The following is a 27843-nucleotide window of genomic DNA, read 5'->3' as shown; positions in this document are numbered from 1 at the left end:
GTTAGAGCTTTGTACTACTTTTTGCAAGCCCTCAATTTGTGCTGAGATCGTATTCTTGAACAGGTCGCGGTCTGCGTCTGCAGTCGACATCTGTTGGCCTATGGCCCATTCAAGTTTTTGCTGTCCCTCTATTAACTGCTGCACCACTTGTTCCATAGCAGGGTCTGGTACGGAGGGGATGGATCCCACTTCTGACACCACTGTAACCTGGGGCGAGGGGCTGGGGACACTGGCTATAGGTGGAACAGGCGCCGCAACAGGAAGAGGCTGACCAGTATATCGGATTAAACTGGGCTTTATTTTTATAGTTCGTCTTGTCCTGTAAGTGAGTCTTTCTTTGGCGAATTCCCGGTTATCCGTGGTGAGGCCGTCTTTCTCCAGGGTTCTGTACCCGTGCTGTTCTCTGGGGACCGTCTTCCCCGGCGTAGCGTTGGTGGGGCCAAGATGGGGAAGAAAACGGACAAGAAGGAGGCCGTTAGTCACCAATCCGATACAGCGTTTTCCCAGGGGACCCCAGTGAAGGTGATGGGACACCGGTGCGTACGTGCAGTTGAACAGGCACACTCGTGACTAGTGTTTCGGTGCACAGGAGCGTGGTGAGGAAGAAGGGAAGGAAGGAAGGTAGGAGGGAGGGAGAAGGGTAATAGGTATGGGGAAATACAGCAGGGAGAGGCACGAACGGGGAACTTAAACTAAGTACTGGGAGCACTCTTTCTCCCCACCCAAGCCGCCCAACGCCGCCGTACCTGAGCAAGCCACACTCCTCCCTCGGGAGTGCGGCACGGCGGAACACAGGGTCGTTGGCCTCCTGGCTCTCCTCCGCACTTCGGTAAGCCCGTCCTTTCGTCCTTTTCGTCCTCTTCGTTCTTCTTCGTAGGGTTCTCCTCGCCTCCTCCACTCGAGCTGTCGGTGACGTCACACGCCGCATACAGGGCTTCCCCTGTTTTCAACCATTCCGATGCGCCCACGTCATTGGTAGGCGTGGCCTCGTCTCCTTCGTAGTACGCCCCGTTAAAGGGCCCTGCAGTTGTTTCCTCGTACTGTTCGTGACTTGTTGTCCATGTATCTTGCGGCGACTCCGACTGTAGGGTAGAAGGGGAGGCATCATCATGTGTCCACCAGTCGACCCGGCCACCCGCCCCGACCCCGTTACACCAACGTTATCCTATGGGACAACGCTGCGCGCGGCCAGGTCTTGTATCCACATTCCACTCGTTGTCGGCTGAGCAGACAGCTATAGTGCTCTCTGCGAGAGCACGCTTTCGTGCGCTTTTCGCAGCGAGCCCTAAAAAAGGGCGATAGAAGACGTCCCTCTGTCTCAAAGGGGAAAGGGTCTGTACTCAAGTTTCTTTCTGGTACGCAAAAAGGAAAAAAAACAGTTCAGGCCCATTTTGGATTTGCGACAATCAAACAAATGGATTTGCAGGGAGAAATTTCGCCTGCTGTCTTAGCACCAGATTTATCCTCCGCTGCAAAGAGAAGACTGGCTTTGCGCAATAGATCTGCAGGATGCGTACTTCCATGTGCCTATTGCACGGAAACACCGGAAGTTCGTTCGCTTTCTAGTCAGCACCAATTACTATCAGTACACCGCATTACCGTTTGGACTGAAGTCTGCACCCAGGACTTTTTCAAAATGCATGGCAGTGGTGGCAGCTCACCTGAGAAAGAACAAAGTGTTTGTCTACCCGTACCTGGACTACTGGTTGATCAAAGCCTCCACCTTCCATGAAGCGCATTTGCACTTCAACAGGATGGCCGTTTTGTTGAACCAGTTGGGTTTGCACATCAACATGTCAAAGTCAGTTCCGACTCCTGTCCAGTGCCTGCAGTACGTGGGAGCCTCCATCAATACTCTCTCGGCAAGCGTGTCTCCTTCGGAGGAGCGACGCTTATCGAAACTTCGGAAGGCTCAGGCTCTCATGTCCGTTCCATCTACGACAGTGAGGACGGTGTCTTCTCTTCTGGGGTCGATGGCCTCTTGCATCTTCCTCATGCCACATGCCCGCCTATACATGAGGCCACTGAAGGAATGTCTGGAGGATCAATGGGAGCTGGGACGACAGGATCCACCTGTCTCTACACGCTCAACAGTCCCTGAGATGGTGGTTCTCAGCAGAGAATCTCCTCAAGGGGGTTCCATTCAACAAGGACATTCCTATTCAGGCTATCGTGACGGATGCTTCTCTCCACGGCTGGGGAAAGCATTTGGACCATCTACAGATCCAAGGAACGTGGTCCCTGGCGGAATCCACGTATCGCATCAATTTTCTGGAACTCAGAGCTGTTCACTTGGCGCTGGAGGCCTTTCATCCGTTCTTCCAGGCCAACTCCTTGCTTGTACAGACGGACAATACGACCACAATGTATTACCTCAACAAGCAAGGGGGCTCGAGATCGCGCACACTGTCACAAGAAACGCAGGCGATCTGGCACTGGCTGCTAGCCAGAGGACTGACGATCACAGCTACCCATCTGCCGGGTGTGCAGAATGGTCAGGCGGACGCACTCAGCAGGCTGGTCAAAGAAAACCACGAGTGGGTTCTAAACGACGAGGTGCTAGGAAACATCTTCGACAGATGGGGCACTCCAGAAATAGATCTGTTCGCCTCCAGGTTTTAACCCCTTTACTGCTAAGGCAATATTTGAGTGCCCCTTTGTTTTCCATTGAAATCAATGGAAAGTCCATGACGAGTTACCCTTGTCATTAGCAGCCAAGAGGTTAACAACCGGGGACTCTGGGGAATGCGCTATGGATCAGCTGGTCGAACAGCTTTCTGTACGCTTTTCCACCCATTCCCCTGTTTCCGGCAGTACTGATCAAACTGTCTCAGTCCAGAGCGCGAATGCTCCTCTTTGCTCCGGAGTGGCCTCGACAGTGGTGGTTCACAGACCTGCTCCACCGGTCTCTACAACCTCACCTGCGGCTGCTGTGTCAGCCGGACCTTCTCACGAAGATCGGGAGGCAGATGGTGCACCCCAACCTCTCATCGTTGAGTTTGGCAGCATGGCTTCTGAGAAAGTGCAATATGGACACCTGAATTTGCCTGACAATTGCATGGAAATACTCATGGAGGCTAAGAGGCCTTCCACAAGGACTTCCTATGCCTACAAGTGGAAGAGGTTCTGCATTTGGTGCACGTCCAAGGACTATGATCCTACCACCTGCAAGAAAGATGTCGTCCTTCCATACCTCTTGCATTTGGCTCAATCTGGCCTTAATTTCCAATTCTATTAAGGTTCACCTTGCAGCGTTAACTGCGTATAGGAAATGCCCTTCACAAACACCCTTCTTCCAGATTCCTGTAATTATAGATTTTTTGGAGGGATTGAAGATAGTGTTCCCCTGTTAGGTGTCCTTCGCCTTCCTGGGAGCTGAATGTGGTGCTGTCTCGCTTGATGAAGGAACCTTTTGAACCTATTCATAAGGCTTCTCTACAGCATCTGTCCTGGAAGGCGGCCTTCCTTGTGGCTATTACATCGGCCCGCAGGGTGAGTGAAATCCAGGCCTTGTGTTGCCAAGAACCTTACACTGTATTTCATGCTTCTAAGGTAGTGATGCGAACTCACCCTAAGTTCCTCCCTAAAGTGATTTCTGATTTCCATGTTAATCAGTCAATAACTTTACCTACGTTTTTTCAACATCCTTCCACTCCAGCGGAGAGGTCTCTTCATTCCCTGGATGTACGAAGAGTGTTGAAATTCTACTTTGATAAGACCAAAGACATACATAGGTCTGACCAATTGTTTGTCAATTATGGATCGGTCAGGACTGGTCTTGCTGCCTCAAAACAGTCCATCTATAGGTGGATTGCATCCTGTATCCAGTTATGTCACCAAAAGGCTAACAAAACATTAGGGGGTAAGCCTAAGGCTCATTCCACTAGAGGCAAAGCGTCTACAACGGCTTTGCTACGTAATGTTCCCATTGCAGATATCTGTAGGGCTGCCACTTGGAAGTCGGTCCATACCTTTGCTAAGCACTACTGTCTGGACTCTGATGCAAGAGCAGACACTCAGGTTGGGCAGGCTTAGTTGAGAAATCTGTTTGCACAGTAGTGATGTTGTCTGTTTCCTCCACCGCTGGTTTGGTTTGTTGGGATGGGCTTGCCATTCTATTCACAAGATTATGACTATACACAAAGATCCCCTACTACAGAAGAAGTAGTTTCTTACCTGTAACTCCAGTTCTGTAGTAGGGATATCTCTTTTATAGTCCTAAGCGCCCGCCCTCATCCCCAGTGGATGAAGAGATAATGTACTGTATGATACACGCCTGGCTTTATACACCTTCAAAAAGAACTGAAAGTAAAAGGCCTTTGGCTGTGCATCATGGGATACCAAGGGTCTCTGGAGAGTTCCTTAAAGGCATGGTATCCCTTTTCCAGACACATAATGGCAGCCTATGGGGCTTGTCTGTCCAACCCTTCCTCTCTATCATTACAAAGGATTTTTGTGAAGGGGAGTTTCTCTGAGTGTGAAACTTTACAAAGTGTGTTAAATTTAATATTATTTGGCTATCCTTTTCACTTCAAGATGAAGTGCTGGCCAATGTAGCCTTGTAGTTTTAGGCTGCATTATTTGTCTTTGATTTTCTCTTAAGTGTCTATGAGACTATTTTGATTGCTCCGGGGTCCACGCACATGGGTGGGACTATTCACAAGATTATGACTATAACAGAGATACCCCTACTACAGAACTGGAGTTACAGGTAAGAAACTACTCCTTCTACAAAATGTTGGCAAAAACTCATAACAATTAAAACCCATGTAAGGCCACATGCAATGCTGAATACACTATATTATGGCCCTCATTTAGAACTGGCAGTCCACTCACTATATTTACAGTCAGGCAAACAGTCATGGTTCTGTTGGTGGAAACCTTAAACCCGTGACCAGGTGGGAGTTTGGTCCAGGTACTTCAGGCTACCTACCTTATTTAGAGCAGAAAGGCTTTAAGGCTTTTTTTCTATTCAAGACTGCTAGGGAATGCCTGACGGTCTTGAACAGACAAATTGAAAAATGACCGCCACACCCTGGAAGAAAAGTGTCGGGGTCATTTTGTTTTGTTCTACAAACACAAAGTCCCACTTTAGGAGTTTGTTTTTGTCAACTCTTAAATGTTGCTGTGCAGCCGCATGGAAGATGGTGGCCTTCTTTGCCAGGCAGGTGATGTGCTGAGACTTTAGCACCTTCTATATTCTAAGCATTAGCCACAGTTCTTCTCAAACCAGACCAACAGCACACTCCTATATGCTAATTTCCACAGTAAACGTGGATGCAAATCTCTTTACGCGAGACGGCCATTCTTTCCATGCTTTGTGGACACAGCTCAGTCTGCTTTCATCACTGGGATAATCTGTGGAACTAACACAAACAAATGTGCATATACTGAAGAACATCCTTTGAACATTAAAGAATGATGTATTGATCTAGCTGGGCATGCAGATGGGGTTCGATTGAATAAATTGGTGCGTATTTCGGGAAAAATGTCATTATTTATAACCTTTGGCCCAGGTTCTAGGAGTGAGTGTTAAGTGGCTATAAACATCTCTCAACATGTAGACCAGGCAACATTTTTAAAGTCTGTGTAGGAATGGAATAGTTCATGTAAACTATGTATGCAGATAACGTTCTGGTATTTGTGTCTGATCACAATCATCCCAACCGATGGACGAATTGAGGCATGTGGGAAAGTTTCATGGTTTAAGGTTAGTCGGCAGAAGTCGTAGGTTCATCACAGGTGCTAAACATCTCAAAGCGACAGGACCTGGTTTTAAACCTGCAGATGCATTCCTTGTTCCAGTGGACTGTTAAGGTTATAATCTACGTGGGGACACAGTCACTCTATTGAGCAAATAATATTGGCCAACTATACCTCCCTTACACAGACCATATGCAAGGATCTACAATCCTAGTATGTGGGAGGCTTGGCCTTATTTGAGCGACTAACTGAAATTAAAATGACAATACCCACCAGCTTCCTCTTCTTGTTCTAGACATTACCCTATTCACAATGTTAAGAACTGAGCAAGGAAAGAGTGTCAGCTTTATTCTGGGCAGGAAAGAAATCCAGGGTTATTCCTAGGTATATATTGATTCTTCCATTAGGAGGGCAGAGTACTGGGTTGCCTAGTATCTTGAGGTATTGCCAGGCGGCCCAATTACATTATATTGTAGAGTGGACATCCAAAACACAGAAGCAGTGGTGCTTTATGCATCAAATAATAGCTAAGTGATATCTGAAAGATGACATGCCTGGAGAGAAGTCACCATTCTTGGCGCTGTAACCCTAACTTTAAAAGTGGTCATATTAGAGATGTGGCACCGGGTAGAAACCCCATTAGGACTCTGCACTTTTCCGTTGTGACCTGCAGCTCTGCTGGGAAATCCAGATATTACCCAAGCTATAATCAAGCAAGAAAAGGCATAGATCATATGGAGTTGCTCTAGAGCAGGGGAGCTCTTTGATATGGATGGCATTACATTGTTTGAGGAAAATTAGGAAGAAGTCTGGTCTACCAAAGGCATAGAGATTCAATTATTTCTAAATATGCTACTGGGCGTGGCACCATTCTTTCAAGCCTAATGTTGGTTTCACTCTTAAAAAATTAGCAAAACGGCTACCGATGAACTGGGATCACAAAACAAGTAGTCTGGGACTTCTTGTAGGATTCAAAGCAGCAGAGAAATCCTCAGACAAGTAACAGTGGGTGGTGGATATAGGACGTTCAATTTCAAAGAATGAATCCGGAGTGATATTTCTTAGGATACACTCCACAGCGGAAAAGAAGAGCTAGCCAAAATGACTATATATTAACTTTAAACCCTGGTCAAATTACACATGTGTATGCACGGAAAGCAGAAACATTCAGATTTGGCTGTGGGGAGGTAGGGTCATTGGTACAGCTCCTCTGTTCCTCCCTGAAGTTCAAGAGGTATTGCAATGAGGTGCCTTTCAAAATTGACATTATGTTTCACACAAGTTCCAGTTTATCCATTCATAGACCTAGCCAACATACAAATGTACCGATCACACTCCATGAGCATTAAACAAATGTCTTAAGCATTATGTGCAGCATGCCCGTCTATCATGGCACTACGGGTGTTGGGGGGGGCGGGATAGATTCCGGTGCTGAGGGTCACTAGGGCAGTTATGATATTTATGCTGATACAATGAGATCAGTTGTTTATTGGTGTTTTACATTTTTCTTGTCTCTGGCATGAGGATGTAGACAAGTTTTTGTTGTTTCTTGAAACTCAATGAAAAGATATCTTCTATAAAAAAAATGAACTAAGGTATAACATTCCAAGACAAATACCTTGAGTGAGGTATCTTGGCAACAGTTGAAAACAAAATTTCCAGGACATGGATGTGGTTAAGTTGGCTACTGTAGTAACCTGTGGCTACAGTCCTTCCTTTTGTGGTACTCTCTAAATAAAGTCTTGATATGTCCTGTAATGCTGTATGGATGATTCTCTGGATGAATGTTTGAAACTCTGTGCAGACAAATCATCACATGTATTATTGCATTATGACAAAACATCAGGATGGATAATGTCACAAATTGTAAGAAAGTATCACAATTATCTGTCGCCAAGACTTAAAAAATTGCTGGATATATTTTTATGTTCCATACAAAGCCCCTTTCTCCAGTGGGTTTGAGGTATCTCAAATTATTAGCTTTTTGTAAATCCAGAATAATTTTCGTGGGGATTCAATACCTCTTACTAATGTTCTGTTCTGTATTTTTTCAGTTGGAAACTCCGGCACATGGGTAATAGCTGTTTATTTATCTCTTGCAGTTCTGAGATTCCCCCGTGTCTTCTTTCAACGTCTTACAATAAGCCGGCATCTCGGATTGGTCCAGAGGTGATCCTTGCTTTCTTCCTACTCCTTCTATTAGTCTGGTTCCTGAATCGGGAATTTGAGGTCAGCTACCGACTCCATTACCACGGGGATGTGGAAGCGGATCTCCACCGTACAAAAATCCAGAGCATGAGAGACCAGGCGGACTGGTTACTGAGAAATATCATTCCATATCACGTGGCAGAACAGCTGAAGGTCTCCCAGAGCTACTCCAAGAACCATGACAATGCAGGAGTCATCTTTGCTAGCATCGTCAACTTCAGTGAGTTCTATGAGGAGAATTACGAGGGAGGCAAGGAGTGTTACCGCGTCCTGAATGAATTGATTGGAGACTTTGATGAGCTGCTCAGTAAACCAGACTACAGTAGTATTGAGAAGATCAAGACCATTGGTGCCACCTACATGGCAGCCTCTGGCCTAAATCCTTCGCAGTGCCAGGAGAGCAGCCACCCTCATGGGCACCTCCAAACCCTGTTCGAATTTGCCAAAGAGACCATGAGAGTGGTTGACGACTTCAACAACAATATGCTTTGGTTTAACTTTAAACTACGCATTGGCTTTAACCATGGTCCTCTAACAGCCGGAGTGATTGGCACCACAAAACTCCTATATGACATTTGGGGTGACACAGTGAACATAGCCAGTCGCATGGACACCACTGGGGTGGAGTGTCGAATCCAAGTGAGCGAGGAGAGCTACAGAGTTCTCTCCAAAATGGCATATGATTTTGATTACCGGGGAACAGTCAATGTCAAGGGGAAAGGTCAGATGAAAACCTTTCTCTACCCAAAGTGTACAGACAATGGGATTGTTCCCCATCACCAGCTGTCAATCTCACCGGACATCCGGGTTCAGGTGGATGGCAGCATCGGCAGGTCCCCGACAGATGAGATTGCTAGTTTGGTGACTTCTGTGCATAGTTCTGATAAATCTTCCCACTGCTCTGACTCGCTAGAGGCCAGAGATACACCCCCTGCCCCTCAGAAGCACCGCAGGGATCCTGCAAAGGGCAACGATAGGGGCAGGATGAGCAAAGCCATAGGGAAAGAGGACAAAGAGACAGCAGAAGCAGATGAACTGACAAAGCTAAATTGTCCAGAGAGGCTATGATTTTGACGGCAGCTAAAACATATTCTCCTCGCCATAGAAACACTAAGAGACCTTTGCAGTGGGCATCTTTTATTTTGGGTGGAGGGACATAGGGAGGGGAATAACTTGGATTCCGTGTTCTGCTTTGCAGATATCCTCCGAAATACAGTGTGGTTTACAATTTCCCCATTCACACCCACTCCTCATTTGCCAACCTCATCCTTCCTGTGCAACCCCTCAAGGTGAAGGAGGAATAAAGTGCCTTGGGATGTACCCACCGGCCTTGTGTGGCATGGGTCAGAAGCCACTGTTGAGATCACGGCTCAGGGTCTCTGTCTTGATTGAAGAAAAGGTTGCGTTCCAATATGATTTTTATTACTGCTTACAGAATACTTTATTTTCATTTGTTGCTGATGCATATTTTTGTATTTGTTATATTTTCCATGTGAGTGCGCGTGTGTATGTACATACATATTTGTGTATATTTATCCACGTATAGAAGTTTGAGTGACAATGGATGGCGGAGTAGACCTTTACTTTGGTCGATGATAGACCATTTTTCTTGCATTCTACTTGTGGACAGCTGATGCCATAATTTGTGCCATGGTACAATATTTGACCTGCAGTTTTTCTAAAATAGGTATATGAAGTCTGTTTCAATTGTCTATGAACCACCATAGCAGATGCATACCAGACTTGTTTGCTCCTGCCGATAGAAAGAAAAGCAGAAGGCTGGAATACATCACTTCGCCATGAAACACTATATCCTGTCACTTACATTGACAGTTCATAGGGCATACCTGGACCCACTCTATGGTGCTTGCCTGCCAGCCTGCTACTTTTCTTACTATAGTATTACAGCCATGGCCGTTGGTGCAACCTTGCTATTATTAGGGGGCATAATATTGTATTAAGTAGTGATCCTCACATTTATTGACACACTCCTGCATACGCTGAGGGATCCTATATTTACAGAGGCACGCAGGCATGTGCCTAATGACGTACATATTAGGAGAGAAAGACTAATGTATTAAGAGAGAAAGACTAATGTACTTTTTGTTTTCTTTGTATTTAAAGAGTGCCACTCACTTGTCCTTTACGCTTTCTGAAAGATCTTTGATCTGTGTGTTATTTATTCCTATCTGCGTTTGCAGGCCCTACAGTTTGCTGTTGAAGGCATTCCAAAGTCTCTCTGGTCTCAAGACAGATCAGATTAGGCATAGAAATTAATTTCACTGGCCCGCCTTTGAAAGACCCATCTGTTGACCTTTGGTGAGTCAACCAGAAATTTAAAGGGGATTACTTTCGTGAGTTTAAGGTATTACCTTTGGTGAAATTTAAATTGGGGTTCCTGGAAGAGATGGGCAACATTAGTTTGAATTAGCACACTATCACTACCAATGTTTCTGTATTGGTTCATCCAAGTCTCATTTGTGTCCTCTCTTGGAGGCTCTTATGCAGGCTTTTCAGACGGTGCCAGATGGAGGATGGCAACATGGAATATTAACTGATTGTATTACTTGGGCATGCTATGGCTGGGGGTGCCATTTATCAGCTGATGATATGTATTAGTGCCTACTGTGTGCCATTCACAATATAACCACCTTGGCCATAGGCCTCCTTAGTCCACACTGGTGTTTCCACCCTTTCTTTGTGTTAATATTTGATCATTTGTGGGGCAAACGGTAGGATAATGCCTAGTTGCCGGCGTTAGTCTGGAAGTTTATTTCCCTGTCTTCACCTGGCCAGTAACAGAATCTAATCACTTACACTATGTTGGTGAAGGCTCCAGTACAAAATGGCTTCAGGTCAAAATTCCACCAATTCTCTATTTTCGAGTTGGAGCTTGGGATCGCGGTGACTCCTGCCATTAATTAGGGGAGCATGTTATTACTCTTGTGATGCTCATTGATCAAGAATAAAAAACCAACACTATGAAACATGCATTCTAGGAGTGAGACATACGGATTGCTGTCATACTCTCCACTATTGAATGGAATGTGTTAGGTGCTGGGTCATAGAATCCTTCAGATCCTCTCAGTTTTAAGGTTGTAGAACATGTTTATCAATTCATTGTTCTAAAATGTGCCTGATAAACATGATTTGGGTCTGAGATCCAAGAGCGCCTGAGGTTCCCTCTCTGTTGGATGTTGGATAATGCAAAGTGACTTTGTGTTAGCACTGTAGGTTCCAAAATGATTTGTACTGGGAATTGGAAGATTTCAAGTGAATAGGAGTCCGGTGAAGTCCACTGGTGTGTGCATGGCGCATGTGCATGGAGTAAAAGAGCTATAAGTGTGATTGTGCGGGGATCTCTGGGGAGGGAAATATGTTCTTTTGGAGGGTGGAGCTGTTGCCCTATTATTAGTAGTGGCTCTTCAGAGATGTGTTGCAGGGCCTTGTACATACCAATTCTACGTGCACCATTGATTAAAGCGAGCTGCAGCTCCAAGTCATTTAAGATTGGACATCCTGTCCCAGATAATCAAGACGTTGAGCAGCACTAAGCATTCGTAGCAGATGGCAAGTGTGGTGTATTGGCTTCAGCCTCCTGCCATCTCTTTCCATGCTTTTAATGTAGCTTGTTTTTTTAGCTCAGTGAGCTTTGGGCAGAAGGTCCAAGAATGCAATAAGGGGTCTATGGGAGGTTTTATTCTTAATCTTACATGGCTGCTGCTCCAACAATGTAAAAGCGCAATTCCAAATTTTTGCTCAGCTTCCCATTCAGTTTTGTCCTCCAGTCCAAGAGACGGAAGAAAGAGGGAAACCAGGTGCCATCATCCATGCCTTTTTTTATAGACTGGTAATACTGCTGACCACAAATGTTGTATAAACCCATTAACTTTGTATCAGTCTCTCTAAGAAAATCATGGACATTGCTTGACATTGCCAGAAACTTATAGCAAAGTTTTATTTTACAAACTTTCCTTTACCTAGTAACATTTTTGTAGAGCTGCTCTTGGATGGAGATCAAGGGCCTAGATGAGCCTCTGGCAGATTTGTCAATATGATAATGCACTAAATCCTATTCCAAAATATTGACCCACAGTTGTCATTAATAAAGGCTTGAATTCGATAAAAGTAGCATGTATTTGGGATCAGCCCAATGTATGGAACACTCCTGCACAACCCCTTTTCCATTCTCAACTCTTTGGATTATCTTTAAAATTATTGGTAGAACTAGAAACTCGGCCACAGCAGTTTAAATGTGCGACTTTGAAACTCATCCATTTCTTATGTTAATTTTTACTTTATGGACAGGTTCATCTTCCCAGTGAAGGGGAAGGACTGGAGCTTTTGTGTTCCTCATTTTCTGATGAGCAGCTTTTATTGAAGGTGTTTGATCCAATCCTTTCTCTTTTCTTCTCACTTGATCCTCCAAGCTCAATGCTGCATCCAGGCTGCTTTTGGGTTTCTCCTTCCACCTGGAATCTAGATTGTATTTAGAACACTCACAGGTTTACCTTCTAAGAGCATTCTACAGACAAGTAAATTGTTACCAGCTGTTGACCCTTGTTTTTTTCTTAAATTCTCTTCCTTATCACAATGAATCTGGATTCAGGTTCTCTGTTGTAGGGAGTGCCTTCAAATCTGCTTCATGAGTCGCTCTAGGGATGACTTTCCTTCTGATGCTTTTGTTTTAAGGTGATTAAGGTGATTTACTTTCAGCCTAGCCCTGTAGATCGTTTTAAGACTTCTTGCATTTTATTCTTGTAGGGAGGGGGATGTGTTTGACTCGTTTCCCAGCTTCTACAGCTAATTATAGAGGAAGGTAATAACAGCATCATTCAAAAGTTGAATTCTGGAATCCTGTTTCAGGCAAGGGTAAGAAGATGTTTGTTTTTTGCGATACTCAAGTAACTTGTAGGGCTGACAGGGTTAACTTCAGTCTGATTTTTATCCCTGTACCAACTACTGAAAGGTGTTAGACATGAAGTATTTATTATCAACTTTTGCTATCGTAGCCCATACTGATGGATGTAGGCCTGCTCCTACATTTTATTTGTTTTAGGCAGAGACTGTTAATGACACCCATCGTCCTGTTTGCTCTTTGTCTTTGACAAATTATTCTGTGCCATAGGGAATATCTTTCCTTGTGATTTGTAGATGGATGAGTTTATTTGACAAAAAACTGTTTTTTCATGTAATGCATGCAACTACTCTCACTTCGAATTCAATAGAAAGGTAAAAGAAATAATTGTGCCTACTTAATTCCCCTCACTCCCAGCATGCCCAAGTGCCCCCAAACAGACCTCAATTTGCATATCTTTTTTTGTCATGTGGGAACACTTAATCATGTGCACACTACCACCTTTTGAATACCCCTCCCACCCCCCATATCTCCACTTCTGGCATAAGGATGGCAGGAGAGCAGCATGCCTGAAATCGAGGCCCCTTTTGACCTACATTCTCCTCACAAGATTTCTAGTCTCATCTTGTGTTTAGAGGGTAGGATCACTGAGCAGACTTAAGGGGACACTGCCATACAGACCAGATCTCTGGTAGGGAGTAATGTGAAACCCCTACTTTTCTCCCATTGTTTGAGTACCCCTTCAACACTGACTTGGTTCTCGGTCCAGTCCCTGGATAGTGAGATAATCAGTTAACCCTCACCCATGGGTATTGCTAACATAATTCATCATGTTCAGAGTTGAGGAAAACAAACCTTTTTTTAAGGAGACCAAGTCTCTTGAAGCAGTTTGTGTCTACTTCAACATTCAATTAGCTTTACCATTGTAATATACAGATGTAGCATAACTGTATGGAAATAAATAGTTCACTCTGTATCTTCTTTCCGATTGGCTGAGTGAAAGAAACACCTGTGCCTTATGTGCCTAAAGCAAACAGTCTACATTGATCAGATTGTATGTAACCGCAAATTCAGACGCTAGAGAAATGTTCAGGGCACTTCATTAGGAGGCCCTAGCGTTGATCATAAGCCTTAGTAACCCTAGCCATGGCAAACCTATAGGTAACTCTTTAAGTGGCACATTCATTTTCTACTTTATGTTCTTGTGGGTGATCTTCAGTAAGCTGCTGTCCTGGATGAGTCAATTATGATATTATCATATGAAGCTTTGTTCTCAGCAGCATGACCCCAGCATGACCCCAGGCCACAGATTTAAAAGGTCGCAAGTATTCAAATAAATGTAAAAAGAAAACAAAGTTAGCCATGGGGTGAGTAGAACAGATTTTTCACTTCTGACCCTCATGTTCTAGAAAGTAGTGAAATTTTTATGGTGGGTATTGTGTCCTTCTCTTAGTGTTTCACCTCTGAGACAGACTAAGGTGGTATGAGTCAGTATTTTTAAGTTTTGTTCTATTTCTCAGGATTGCCCATGCAATTCCTTGGTAAGAAGAAGGTAAGAATTTGCTGTTACCTTTGCCTTCAGCGCTTCCCTTACACTTGTATTACGATTTCATGAGAAGCCATAAAGAGAAGTGTACAACTAAGTCCCTCAGTGACTGTAGACACTCGAAGATATGAGAATAACCACAGAATAACGAAATAATGCCATTTAGATTCTTAATACCTGCAGTTATCATGTGTAGATAACATTGAAAGTTGGTCAGTGGGGACCACGGGTATGTGAGGTATTAGGCATATCACGTACTGTGCACATAATTTACATGTATAGCCATTATTAGTCTTTTGTGTGGCTATCTTGAATCCTGCCATGATCGCTGTCGTCATGGACCATTGATTACCTCTGACCTGGACTACAGGGGGCTGGGGATTGCAGCATTAGTCAAGTTTGGCATTGAACATATCCACTGGGTCCTTCATCAAGGAGATCTAAGCTCCTCCTACTGGAAAATTGTGCAGTGCATCAGGGAGTTGTCTGGGTTTTAGATGGCCTTTCCCTTGAATGTTTAAAAAGCTTTGTGGCCACATTTCAGATGACTGCTTTCTACCATCAAGGTACATGTGAATGACCACAGATTCCACTCTTCGAAGCGTGCTCTGCATTTCAAGATAATTTGGAAGCTCCTCCATTTAACCTTCGAAAGTGATTACTTTGGAAATGTAGGTATTCATGTGGTATGTGTTTTATCATGGCCACCATTTTCTTATTCTGCTGCCGCAAGTCGACCAAATCCTCTGCAAACAGGAGATGTCTTTCACGGGTAAAGTTCACTGATTTTTGCTACTTGTGTGAGTTACACATAATGGGGAGCTAAACATCTTGGTTTCTCTACTAGAAACTCTCCATCCTCTTTGGAAGGATACATCTAGGTATGTGTCCTAGTGCTGAATTTCCAATTAGGTTTTATCACAGAGATCCCACTTTGGCCTTCTCTCTTCCAAGTGATTGATTTATTAAGCAACTTTACTGTTTTTTATTTATGTACTTGGGCATAGCAAATACAATTGTTAAGCATTGTGTTCCAATAGTGTTTTACCAGCTCATATAGCCATTGTTCTCTTACAGCGTAATATTACTGTTGTAGACCAAAGACAACTGAGTTAGCTATACAGTAACCTATAACATGTTCTTGACTGCAAATCTTCCAGCTTCCCCCTTCTTTCTCCCACACAAGCCAAAGCTCCTTTCAGAGCTTTCGAAGACTATTCCGTTTATTGACAGATAACATTGCAGTCTATAGCAAAACTGACCAATCCTATGGATGCCAAGAAAGCCGATATGGGAGGGTCAACTCCCTTCTAAGTGAATAGAAATAGCTCTAGTTATTGTGATAGCCTTACGGCCAAACCAACTTCTGCTTAACAAAAAAGTACTCCTCTTTTTAGCTATCCAACTTATTAATGGGTGCAGTGCTGTGGTTGTTCCTATGTTACATCTAGTTTTTCTCACTTGACAATTATGAACTGTCACTGTGGTCTTGGAACCTGGATATATCTTGTACAATTTGTCTTTTGTTGGCCTCGTTCTGTTCCCTCATAACCCTTCCAATCCTTTTCTCTCCATGTCTCTGACATACAGCTAATGTTACTACATGCTTTCCAATTGAAAGACCAATTTTCTCTTTAGGAGAACCTCTGTCGGCCTACATTGAACTCCTCAAGCTGCATGGTGTCTGCAGAACTTGCATGGCTTCAAGTCCTTGTGCCTTTGTTTCTGAGCCCCATGGCCAAGGTGTTGGTTACAAAAACACTAATATTTCCTAGGTACTTTCTCTGGGGGCTCAGGTTAAAAATAATTGTCTCAGTTGGTCATTATACAGTTGGTAGTGAAGTCATCTGGACAAAGCCAAAGAGCCTTGTGTGCCTTTTGGAGAAAGGCATGGCAAAGAATATTGTTGAATTCATTACAGTGACTTTGCTTCTTATTTCTGACATACCCGCTCTGCAAAGATCTTAGAACACTGCATCTTGTATGATCATTCACAGATCTAACCCTGTTCTTTGAGGTCTGGCTATCACTTAGGCTAACACAAGTTTTAATGCAACTTAAATTGGTGATGCTTTCAAGCTTGTGCACCAGTGAAATTGCTTTTGCACCAACATGCTCTGACCAATGTTATCACAGTCCACCATTCTTTTCTTGGTAGTTTATTCTGAAAGATTTGGGAATGGAAGAGTGCTAAGACAAAGAATGTTATACTCAACAGTACCTCTATGGTAACTCTCACCGCTTGCTCCTTTGGGATCTCTCTTGTACTGACACCCACTCACCATCCTCTGTACAACTGCAGCAATTTGTTATTGTGCATGTACCTGAATGATTCAGCATTGATGTTTCAGACACACCAGAGTTGTACAGTGGTTGGGGCAGGTAAAGCTATTGTGCCTCCCTTTACAGTTTTTAAACTTGGCCAAAGCTTCTGGTATTAGATGGTAGACTTATGCCAAATAGTTGGTAACTAAATAGGACACGTTGGACGAAAAGTACCAGAGTTACAAGCGTAACTTATACTGAAAGGGGTTTTCAAGCTCCTTTTGCACGTTAAGCATTTGATGGTCAGCTTTGTGTGCAAATAAGTCGGCAAATAATGTCATGCTCCATGCCTCTGTGATCACCTTGACCCAAATCTGATTTCATGTTGTGTATTTCAGCCTTACCAGTCTGCCCTCTATGACTCACAATCCACATGTGGCATAATCTTTTCTCTCCCTGGTAACCAGTACACTATGTACAGTATTATTTATCTGCCATCCCTTACAGGCCTTTGTGAACAATACATTTCCACACATGATCCAAGACTGATGACATACATTGCCTGTACTGAAAATCATGTTTTGGCAATTGCCTTTTTTTTGTATCTTGTCCCTACTCTAGATCCCATTTTCTCTTTCCATGACTTGTCATCAACCCGCCACTCCATTTCTGTGCTCCATATTGCAAAACCCAGATTACACCCACCGTTTTGGCCTTCTCATATCGTTCATTTGCGGCTTTTGTTCGATACTTGATACTGCTTGTTGTTTACCCTTCATTGGCAGTCTTTGCCCATACCTTATATCCTGCTCCGTGGCCTCTAACTTTAGGTCATATCTGATGCCCTCTTCTGTACTCCTTACAAGTAGTTCCTTGTTCATTCCCAGCTCCCTTGTTCCAGAAGAATGTTGAATAGACGGCATCTTTATGAGAGGGCAATTCTTGCCTACAGTGACTAAATGAGTCATGCCCTCTGCACAGGTTTTATTTGCTATTGGAAACTTAAAGTTAATAAAATCTAAATATATCTCAACCTCCATCGTGCCTGTGTTTTTTGTTTTGATGTTGATTTAATTGCAAGATTGTACTTATGCAAGTAGTAAACTCCTTCCTTCCAGTGTACTTCCTCTCAACTGATGGAGCAACTGCCAAGCAAGGCCTAGGCTGAAGACTGCTGGAGAAACCACCAAGCAAGGAATGGGCATGAGGTCTTATGCACACCAATACGATGAAGTTCAGTTGGGTGCCCAGGCCGGCGCTTGGCAATGCTTATTCCTTGGGGACTGCTCCCCTATGTACCTGTCAGCCTTTCCAGAGTTCAATCCTCTTTCTTTTCAACGGTGTCAGACAGAAATTAAAGAACTCAAATGAATCTTGCTTGTGTGGTTTTCTGCTGAATCTTTGTACTTTTTCCACTTAATTGTTTTCTCTTGCGAACCATATTTTTTTCGTAATCTTCCTACCTCCTGAGTGTGCCGCCGCCAGTCACCAGATCAGTTGATTCCGGTTTCTCCCATTTTTTTAGGTCTCAGCCTGCGATGGCTGAGCTTGCGCAGTCTCGCTGGGGAGACTTAATGAGATAGAGAGAACATCACTAGCGAGGTTAAGCCCCGCCCCTATTCTCCATTGGCTGGCCTCCTAAACGGTGGCCAGCCATTGGAGAAGAGGTCCTAGTGACGTTCTTCTTTCTCTTTAAGCCCCGTCATTTTCAGATTGACTTCCCCGACTTACTGCTGGCGTAAAAGGTTTCTTATCTTCTTTATGGGTCCAGATGGCCCCATAAAGAGAATGAGGAACCTTTTACACCAGCAGGAAGTCCGGGATGTCAATCTGAAAAAGACGGGGCTAAAAGCATAAAGTTTACGTCCTCCCGAGCGCTTGTTCAATATGGCGGTCAGTTTTGTAGTATTTTTCATTGCGATAAGTCATGCTCCCACACATATATGGGTGAAGTTAGGGTTTATTAATTATATCAGGGATAGGTGTTTGTGCTGACCAAACAAGCTCATAGTTGAAAAAACAAGGGTGGAGTATATTTTTCATCTTGTGATGATATATGACCCCATTTGGCCGTCTTTCATTGGATTTCTTTGTCATCTTTCCTTTTGTTCGCCATTTTTTTGCTTTGATAATCACGTTTATTGTTTATGAATATTGCTCATTTTATGATGATTGGCATGTCCATGGATATATTATAGGACCTGGCCACTTGGTTTGCTATACACTCGAAGATGGCGACTGTATTACTAAGTGCCAAGACTATCCTGCAGTTTGTATTAGTCGATGACGTCTTGAATTACAACGCTGCTCCCATTATAGAACAGGTTTGGAGATGGCGCCGGGTTTGAATTATTGCTCTGGACTCTCTGTTAATTACTCGTGGACGTATCTTAGCAAGGTAAGACTGTTGTGCGTTTAAAGGTGGCAAAATAGTCCGGGGATGTGCCAGGCGTTTTTGGATTTTTCATTATGTTGGTATGACTTTTGGGGTTTTAACATCGGACTACCCCACTATGGTTGGATCATCACTCGGGTAAAGTTATTGGGTGGTTATTCCTTCTTCAACATAGCTTCCGGCGCTAAGTATTAGAGGTGTTTGTTTGTCTTTCTCCAACACCCATGGAGTACATGTTCTGGTGTGTAGGACTAGGAATGTATTTTTATCGGGTCGACTTGTTTGGCCACATGTGAGGAGATGAGATGAGATAAATTGAGCAGTGCTTATTTATCTAGCAACATATATGCCCGTGCATGAAGACATTTTTTAAGAGGTCATCATTTGGCAACATGTGCTTTGGGATTACGAGACTTCAACGTTATTATATGGCTCTATGTAATGGCTAGCATCTATAACTGTTACCCTTTTGGACTTTAAGATTTATATACATAAACTGGCCATTAATTGCAATTTTAGTTATTGAAGGTCTTGGTCATTTCTGCAAGTTACGTGTGATGATAGTGCATGTTTTTAAACATTTTGGACACTAAATGAGCAATTTGGTTATGTGTCCCTTTGCTAGGATACTGAATGTTATATCCTCTACCCTTATTGTAGGGTGTCTTCTAGAAAGGACGCTACTTTAAAAATAGACATCCTTTCGTGACTTATCTCAGGTAAGATTTTTTCCATTATCAGCTCGATGTAAATGTTTTTGTGACTCTTTTGCAATATTTCTAATGATATCACATCTGAATTCAGATATTTGATTAATTCTACACAATTTTCCATTGTAGGAATGTGGACGAAGTTTATTTATTCATATTGAGAAATCTCTGTGACTTTGAACGTGGACTCATTATTCATCTAAAATTGTCCTTAGAGGTGAAATCTGTGGCTTTGTGTTTATAAAATTGTGGTATGGTTGACTATACATTCACTTTGCATAAGGTGACTCACTTGGACAGATACAATTTCGGACATGTCACTTGGTTTTGGCTTTGTCGTTTTTCTGTCTCTCTCCCTTTTTCTTAGTTTATCTTTTGAGTTATTCGTTCCTTTTGTCTCTAACCAAAATCTATTCCTGTCAGCACAGAACTTATCTCGCTCCATTTTGTACTTTCTCGCTTTTATCCTTCTCTGTTCATCCCCTCTTCATTATATTTACTTCTGTGTAACCCTTCTCGTTTGGTATGATGTATTGAATTGTAGCATTTGCATAGCGCCTCATACGCCAGCATGACCTCAAAGCTCTTTTGGTAGAACGAGTAGGAGGCCACTTTATTCGTTGGGAGTGATTGGTAGGCAGTGGCCTATGAGGGAAGACTTTTGGTGTTATGAGAGGTTTAGAGGGGTGTTCCAGACGTGGTAAATGTAGCTGCACATATGTACGAGGGAAGTGAAGAGGAGTATGAGGGCTACAGTCACATCCTGCGTCTACTTCCGAACTTGCTGCAAAGTAAACAACACCCGGGGAAGAATACCGAGAGCGGGTTGATAATTGCCAATGCAGATAGGACACACCAAGAGCTGCATGGTCTGTGGCTCTGTGTGTGTTGCTCTGTGTGTGTGTGTGTGGCTGTGTGTGTGTGTGGCTGTGTGGCTCTGTGTGTGTGTGTGTGTGTGTGTGTGTGTGTGTGTGTGCGTGGCTGTGTGTGTGTGTGTGTGTGTGGGTGGCTCTGTGTGTGTGTGGCTCTGTGTGACTGTGTGGGTGTGGCTCTGTGTGTGTGTGTGGCTCTGTGTGTGTGTGCAAATGCAATAGGTCTCGCATTTGCGAGAGATCAGGCTATTGCCATTGTAAATGACAATGCCATTTATTTCTCTGTTTTCAAAACCAACACATACATAGTTTGTCATTTAAAATGCCAATAGTTCTAATTTTTGCAAAGGTGAGACCGTTGCATTGTAAATGCTTGTTTTAAAGAGGGCTTATCACAAGTTGCAACTGGTGACCCAGGGAACTAATCATCTCATGAACTTCTGTCTGATGTACAATTACTTTTCAAAAAGGCTCTGAAAATTCAATAGTTTTATTGAAAAGATCACTTGGAGATTTCTTTTGCTCAGGAGGTTTGGGATTTTATTGCTCAAAAGCAAAAAGTTAGTAGCCCTTTCTTTATTCTGATAATGGGACTAAGCAGTCGCTTTTATTTAAGCCAAACTAGTCATCATGGAAAGGACCCTCATAGTTAGTGGCCACCATGGTCCATGCAATGTTCCATCAAGGGCAACTCACAGATACCAGCAAAGATTAACAACTGTTTACTTTTAAATTCCTGGCTGATATGAGTGTTTGCGCCAAAAGTTTCAGATTCGTAATGCTAAGACCTCTGCAGAGATCAGCAAATCATATTAAAGAGAATATTTTGTTTCCATTCAACTTCAAATCAATATAAACTTAAACTATAGTGAAAAATATAAAAATACAGTAGTGTAATTGAACAATGGACATAAAAAACATTGACTGAGTTCCTGTAGCTCATCTTAATAAAGAGTACAGATTCGTGAATTGTAGGGTAATTCAACCCATATCCCACTGATGGTCTTTTTTTGATAATCAATTTTTATTAAAGTTTGGAACGCAAAGAAATTCATTCGCAACAAGTCACATAATCCCTTGAAACACCCCTGAATCCCCCCCATGACAGCACAAAGCAGAGTAGCATGGATAGAATGAGTCGTTGGTTCCCATCGAGCACCTTGTATTAACAAAATCATCACGGCGGTAGTACACCAAACCATTTGCCCCATATCTTGTTAAAACGTTCTGGGCAGCCCCGTGACTCAAAAACGGATTCTTCCTGAGTCCCACACCAATCCACCCCTCTCCTCCATTTCGACAAGGTTGGTGCCGCCCTCCGAGACCATTTGGCTGCGATGTCTCGTTTAGCCACCGCCGTTCCCAAGAGGGTCTTATCGGCCCGAGAGCCGTCCAGACCATCAAACACTCCAAGAAGCAAATGCCTCGGGTCATGTGGAACCACCCAGCCCAGCACACCGTCAGTTCCCCCTCCACCCCCCTCCAGAATGACTCCAAGGCCGGGCAAAGCCACACCATATGGAAGAAGTCAGCCGGAGTACCAGCGCATGGGGAACAGGCCGGGGAGGGTCGTGCGCCCGCATGAAAGAGACGGACCGGCGTCAAGTAGGCCATATGGAGGAAGTAGAGCTGGACTAGGCATAGTTTTGAAGATGTGGTTAGGGTTCTGGGCGCCATAAGGGCGTTACGCCAGTCAACATCGTCCAAGGGGCCCACCCATTCCTCCCTTCGCTCTCTAAGGCGGTCCAGGGATGCAGGGGAATTATTAATTAGGGCACAGTATATCCAGAAGACCCCTCCTTTCCCCAGATCCCCCATCATGACCTGGGCCTCCAGGGGACTAAACTCTGGAAGGGAAGTGGGTGGTGGGAGGTGAATGTGGAGGGCGTGGCAGAGTTGTAGGTATTTGTAGAACTGGGAGTGTAGGAGTGAGTGTTGCTGCTGTAGGTCAGAGAAGGGGCGTATGTGGTCTCCCACCCACATGTCACCGATTAGGGTTATCCCCACCAGATCCCACTGACGGAACCCCTCCAGGGCTGCAGCCTCACCCAACCAGGTGCCGCACCAAAGGGGCGTCTGCCTAGTCAGTTTCCGGTCCCAGCGCACCAGGCGAAGTGCGGCGCGCCAAGCCATAAGGACCGACCTGGTGACGGAGGGTAAGTCTCGGGGCACCGGGAGCCGTATAGGAAGCCCTGCAGGTGCGTACACTCCAGAACGGTGAGTTCCACCCGGTAGGCGGGTTCAGACCATCCACCCACAAACCAGTCATGGATCACGAGGAGTTTGGTGACCAGGTAGTAGGCGTAAAGGTTGGTAACGCCCATACCACCATCAAAGGGTGGAATGCGGGAATGAGAGAGTGATAAGCGGGAGCATCCCCTTCCCAATAAGAATCGAATCAACACACTATCCAATTGTCGGAACCAGCCGCTTGTGAGGGGGATCGAGGTATTTTATAGGATATAGAGGAAGCGTGGGAGGATCATCATTTTAAAAAGGGCACTTCGTCCCAGCGGGTTAAGGGGGAGGGACTGCCAATTACGGAGATAATTTTTCATCCGGGTGACTAGGGGGGCGATGTTGAGGGTCCACTCCAGCTCAGGCAGGAGAGTTATCCACACACCCGGGTACTTAAATGACAGTTTCCAAAGGGGGATCACAGCCTGCCAGTCAAAGCAGGCCCGGGAGGTGTGGAGGGGGACCAGGGTGGACTTTGCCGGGTTAAGGCGGAGACCAGAGGCCCGCTCAAAGGCCGCAAGTGCTCTCAGGGACCTGGGGCCAGAGCGCTCGGGGTCAGCCAAGTAGAGCAGCACGTCATCCGCGTATAAAGCAATTTTGTCCACCTGGCTTTGATCCCACTGCCATCCCCGAATCAAGGGGTCTTGTTGTATGAGCGCCGGATCAGGCGGCGGATCAGGTTCCTGCCTGCCGGTAAGCCTCATTCTGCCACTGCCGCTTTTCCCTGAGTTACCACTTGCCTAGCTCCACTAAACTGCTCTTAACTCCTCCCGCAGCGGATCCAAACTCCATCCGGGACCGCCAGCTCCCTATCACGATTTGCTGACCGGGCAGCCTTCGTGGTATGTATAACACACGCCAGCCGTGTCTCTCACCACTTAACCCGTACTGTAGCACCCCTGACCCCTAGCTCTTTTTCCCTCAGTACTACTGTCTCCGACCGTGGACGACGGCATTAATTAACGACAAACTTAAACTTGGAAATTCCGTTTCGAATTTGGGCGGAACTCCTCCGAACAAGGTAATCTCTTGTAATCTCTCCTACTGCCCAGCCCCTCCCGGCACAACGCTAGCTCAACTCTGATTTTTCTTCACATAATTTACAGAGTGTACTCATGATGTCACCACATCTGGCATAGCAAAGCTTCGATAAGCACGCCGCCCCTTAATTAGGAGGTAAATGGGCACTTTCACACTATGTCATTTTACTTCACTCCCCTCACTTAATCTCCGTTCAAAACGCAATCCGATGCTCAGAGTCACCGCACAGACTCGCATGGACCGCCACTATCTTTTTAACGCTCCACTAGTCACCTAATTACGGCAACTCAAATCAGGCAATTTCCCCACCTTAAAATCACCGCACCCTACCACCCGATTCCCCGTTTGCACCGTCTGAACCGCACTGCGATTCCGAGGTAATGTTCAATTGAAATCTCATCTTGTCACTTTCTTCATATAACTTCAACCTCACTGCGAATCCGAGGAAATGTATTCCTGTAACTTCAACCTCACTGCGAATCCGAGGAAATGTTTTCTTGTAACTGTTGCGCGTTGCTGACTCTTTTCTTGTAAAAATAGTCCCAATCAGATTCTAAATCTGAAAACCTCTTTCTTTCCCTGTTATTTCTCCCACAGGCGCATCAATGTTTTTACCAGGCATAGTAATTTTGTAAGGTCCTGATGATGATCCCACTGTATCTTTGAGCGCGGGATCGAAACGTCGACCTTTTATAGTAGTTATACAGTACAACCAATGTGTACCAATTGCTGTATGTACTACTCTGGCAAAACACCTGTAATGCTGATTTAAAAGTGTCCAGGTTGCTCTTTTTCTCCTTTGCCTGCAATTTCTCCTTTCTCATAACTACCCCTTATTCTTCACCTTTTCTGTTCTACGGTTAAGCACAGGATTGTGCTCTTTATTTCTTGTAATGTTGCTTATGCACTAAGCATTTTTACTATTGTTATAAAATAAATTCCATGTCCGGCTGGACTTGAATAAATATATAAGCGGCTCATCACGGCTTGTCTTATTATCATTATGCTATATTTGTAAACTGCTTTGGACCACTGTCCTTTTGAAATTGGTTGTTGAAGGCGGGCTCGCCCCTGACAGTCATCAGCCACCTCCAGACTACGGCTGACCTCCTGCACCTGCTGGGGTTCTCCATCAACGTGCCGAAGTCACACCTGTGTTCCTCTCAGAAGCTCCTTTTCATCGGAGCGGTTCTAGACTCGGCGCAGTTTCGGGTTTATCCTCCCGAACAGCGGGTTCGGGATATTCAGGCTCTGATTCCGACCTTTCAGCCGTTATCCCGAGTCTCGGTCAGGTTGACGCTGCGGCTTCTGGGGCTGATGGACTCCTGCATCCTTCTGGTGCATCACGCCAGGCGGCGGATGCGGGCTCTGCAGTGGGACCTGAAGTTTCAGTGGGCCCAGCATCTGGGCAACTTGTCCGACCATGTCTTCATCTCGGAGGGCACTGCAAGATAGTTGCAGTGGTGGCTTACGGACCACGATTGGGTCAGCGGCAGATCCCTCTCCCTACCCCACGTAGTTGTGACGGATGCGTCCCTCCAGGGCTCAGAGGGCCACATGGGAGAGGCGGAGATCAGAGGCCTCTGGCCTCCGGCGGAATCCCGGCTTCACATCAATCTTCTGGAGCTGCGGGCGATCCGGCTTGCACTGAAGGCAATCCTCCCCTCTATCCGGGGGAGTGAAGTGCAGGTGTTCACGGACAACACCACCGCCATGTGGTACTGCAACAAACAGGGCGGGGTGGGGTCGTGGACCCTATGCCAGGAGGCTCTGCGCCTCTGGGAGTGGCTGTAACATCAGGGCGTGACCCTGGTGGTTCAACACCTGGCAGGTTCCCTGAACGCCAGGGCGGAAGAACTCAGCCGTCGGTGCATGATGGATCACGGATGGCGTCTGAAATCTGGCGTGGCGCAAGGCCTCTTTCAGCAGTGGGGAGAGGCTTGGTTAGATCTATTCACCACAGAAGAGAACGCGCAATGTCATCAGTTCTGCGCGTTGGAATTTCCAAGGCGGCACTCGCTCTGAGACGCTTTTCGTCGCGAGTGGAGCTGCGGTCTGTTGTACGCCTTTACGCCTATACCACTTCTGCCCAGAGTGCTCAAGAAGATCAGATGCGACCGGGCCCAAGTTATCCTTATGGCGCCGAACTGGGCACGAAGATACTGGTATCCCGAGCTACTCAGCATGTCTGTCGATCCCCCGATTCGTCTGCCTCTTCAGGAGGACCATCTGTCGCAGCAGCAGGGGACTTCCTCCACCCGAACCTGTCCAGTCTCCACTTACATGCATGGAGATTGAGCGGCAGCAGTTGAGGCCATTTGACTTGCCTTCTGAAGTCTGTAATGTGATTCTGGCAGCCAGGCGTCCCTCCACAAAATCGGTATACGCCTGCAGGTGGAACAAATTTATGGCATGGTGCACAGCAACGGCTGTGGATCCCCTTTCTGCCCCTCTTTCAGAGGTTCTCCTCTTTCTTCTCTCTTGCCCAGCAGGACTCTGCTCTGGGCTCTATCAAGGGATACCTCTCTGCTTTTTCCGCCTTCTTAAGGCTCCCTGATCAGCCCTCTTTGTTCAAGTCCCCAGTTATAAATAGGTTTTTGAAGGGCATCACTCGTATGTTTCCTCCTGTTTCTTTCGTGATGCCTCAGTGGGACTTGAACCTTGTTCTGACTTATCAGATGTGCGCTTTTTTCGATCCACTTTCCTCATCATCTCCTTACTCCCAAGACTGCATTCCTGGTTCTCCTCTGCCAGGAGGGTGAGTGAGCTCCAGGCTCTTTCCTCTAAACCTCCTTTCCTTTCTGTCCATCCGGACAAAGTTGTGTTGCGGATGCGACCCTCTTTCCTGCCCAAGGTAGTCACAGCCTTCCACATCCGGTAGTCCATCACCTTGCCCACCTTCTTTCCGCCTTCGCATCCCTCGAAAGAGGAAGAGAGGCTCCACTGTCTGGACCCAAAACGTGCGCTCTCATTCTATTTGGATCGCACAAGCCAGTTCCGGGTGGATGACCAACTCTTTGTTGGCTACGTGGGCGGTGCACAAGCGGACCATCTCTCGGTGGGTCATGTTGTGCATCAAGGTATGCTACTCTTTGGCTAAAAAGGAGCCTCCTGTTGGGCTGAGAGCCCATTCCACTCGCGCCACGGCAGATACTACTTCCCTTGGCCAGGGAGTCCCCTTGCTGGACATCTGTCAGGCAGCTACGTGGGCCTCTCTGCACACGTTTGCAAGACACTACTGCATGGACAGCCAAGTCCGGAGAGATGGCTTTTTCGGCCGTTCCGTTCTCCAGGACTTTCTGGTGTGATCATTGGTTCGCAGACACACCACCGGGGTTGGTATTGCTGGGGTATCTATTCTAAGGTAAGGAATCTAATACTAACCTGTTTCTTTCAGATGCACAAGTTACTTACCTTCGGTAAAGATGTAAGAAACAGTAGTTCGTATTAGATTCCTTACTGCCCCATCCATCCTCCCCGTTCTTCGAACCGATATGTAGGGTTAAGGTCATCCCCTTTCAGGGCACTAGTTTCATAGCACCAGTGTTGGTTGTTATCATGGCTCTGCGTTTCTGGCGTGGAAAAGCTATGTATAAGAACAGACGTCAGCGTGCGAGGATGGCGTCTAAGTACTCCGACGTCATCCCGGCGCCGACGACGGACGCGGAGCCGCAGACAACGCCTACCGACGCGCAGGGGTACTGCTATGCAAAATTTTCCGGATCCAGTCTGACGCCTGGGGATATTCTAAGGTAAGGAATCTAATACTAACTACTGTTACTAACAGATATGTTGTTACCGAAGGTAAGTAACATGTGCTTTATGTGATTGTTTTTAGTGCCTCTTTTCCCTGCTTGTGATCGTTTTTAGTGCCTCCGTTCCCTGCTTGTGATCGTTTTTAGTGCCTCCGTTCCCTCCTTGTGTGTGTGTGTGTGTCTCTGTGTGTGTGTGTGTGTGTGTGTGTGTGTGTGTGTGTGTGTGTGTGCTCTATGTGTGGGTGCGTGTGG

At 45.4% G+C, this 27843-nt stretch overlaps 1 protein-coding gene across 1 annotated transcript in view; it reads left to right on the top strand.

Moving 5' to 3' along the window:
* The window catches only part of ADCY9 (adenylate cyclase 9), a 458142-nt gene extending 440529 nt beyond the window's left edge, over positions 1 to 17613 (top strand). The window contains exon 11 of the mRNA XM_086941385.1: positions 7806 to 17613. Coding sequence (XP_086797511.1) covers positions 7806 to 8979 — 1174 coding nt within the window. The 3' untranslated portion in view covers positions 8980 to 17613. The remainder of the gene's footprint in view (positions 1 to 7805) is intronic.
* Positions 17614 to 27843: the final 10230 nt, after the last annotated feature.

The sequence above is a fragment of the Lissotriton vulgaris genome, chromosome 10 (genome assembly GCF_964263255.1).
Source record: "Lissotriton vulgaris chromosome 10, aLisVul1.2, whole genome shotgun sequence".
Classification (NCBI taxonomy): Eukaryota; Metazoa; Chordata; class Amphibia; order Caudata; family Salamandridae; genus Lissotriton; species Lissotriton vulgaris.
This window is presented reverse-complemented; position numbering and strand designations above follow the sequence as displayed.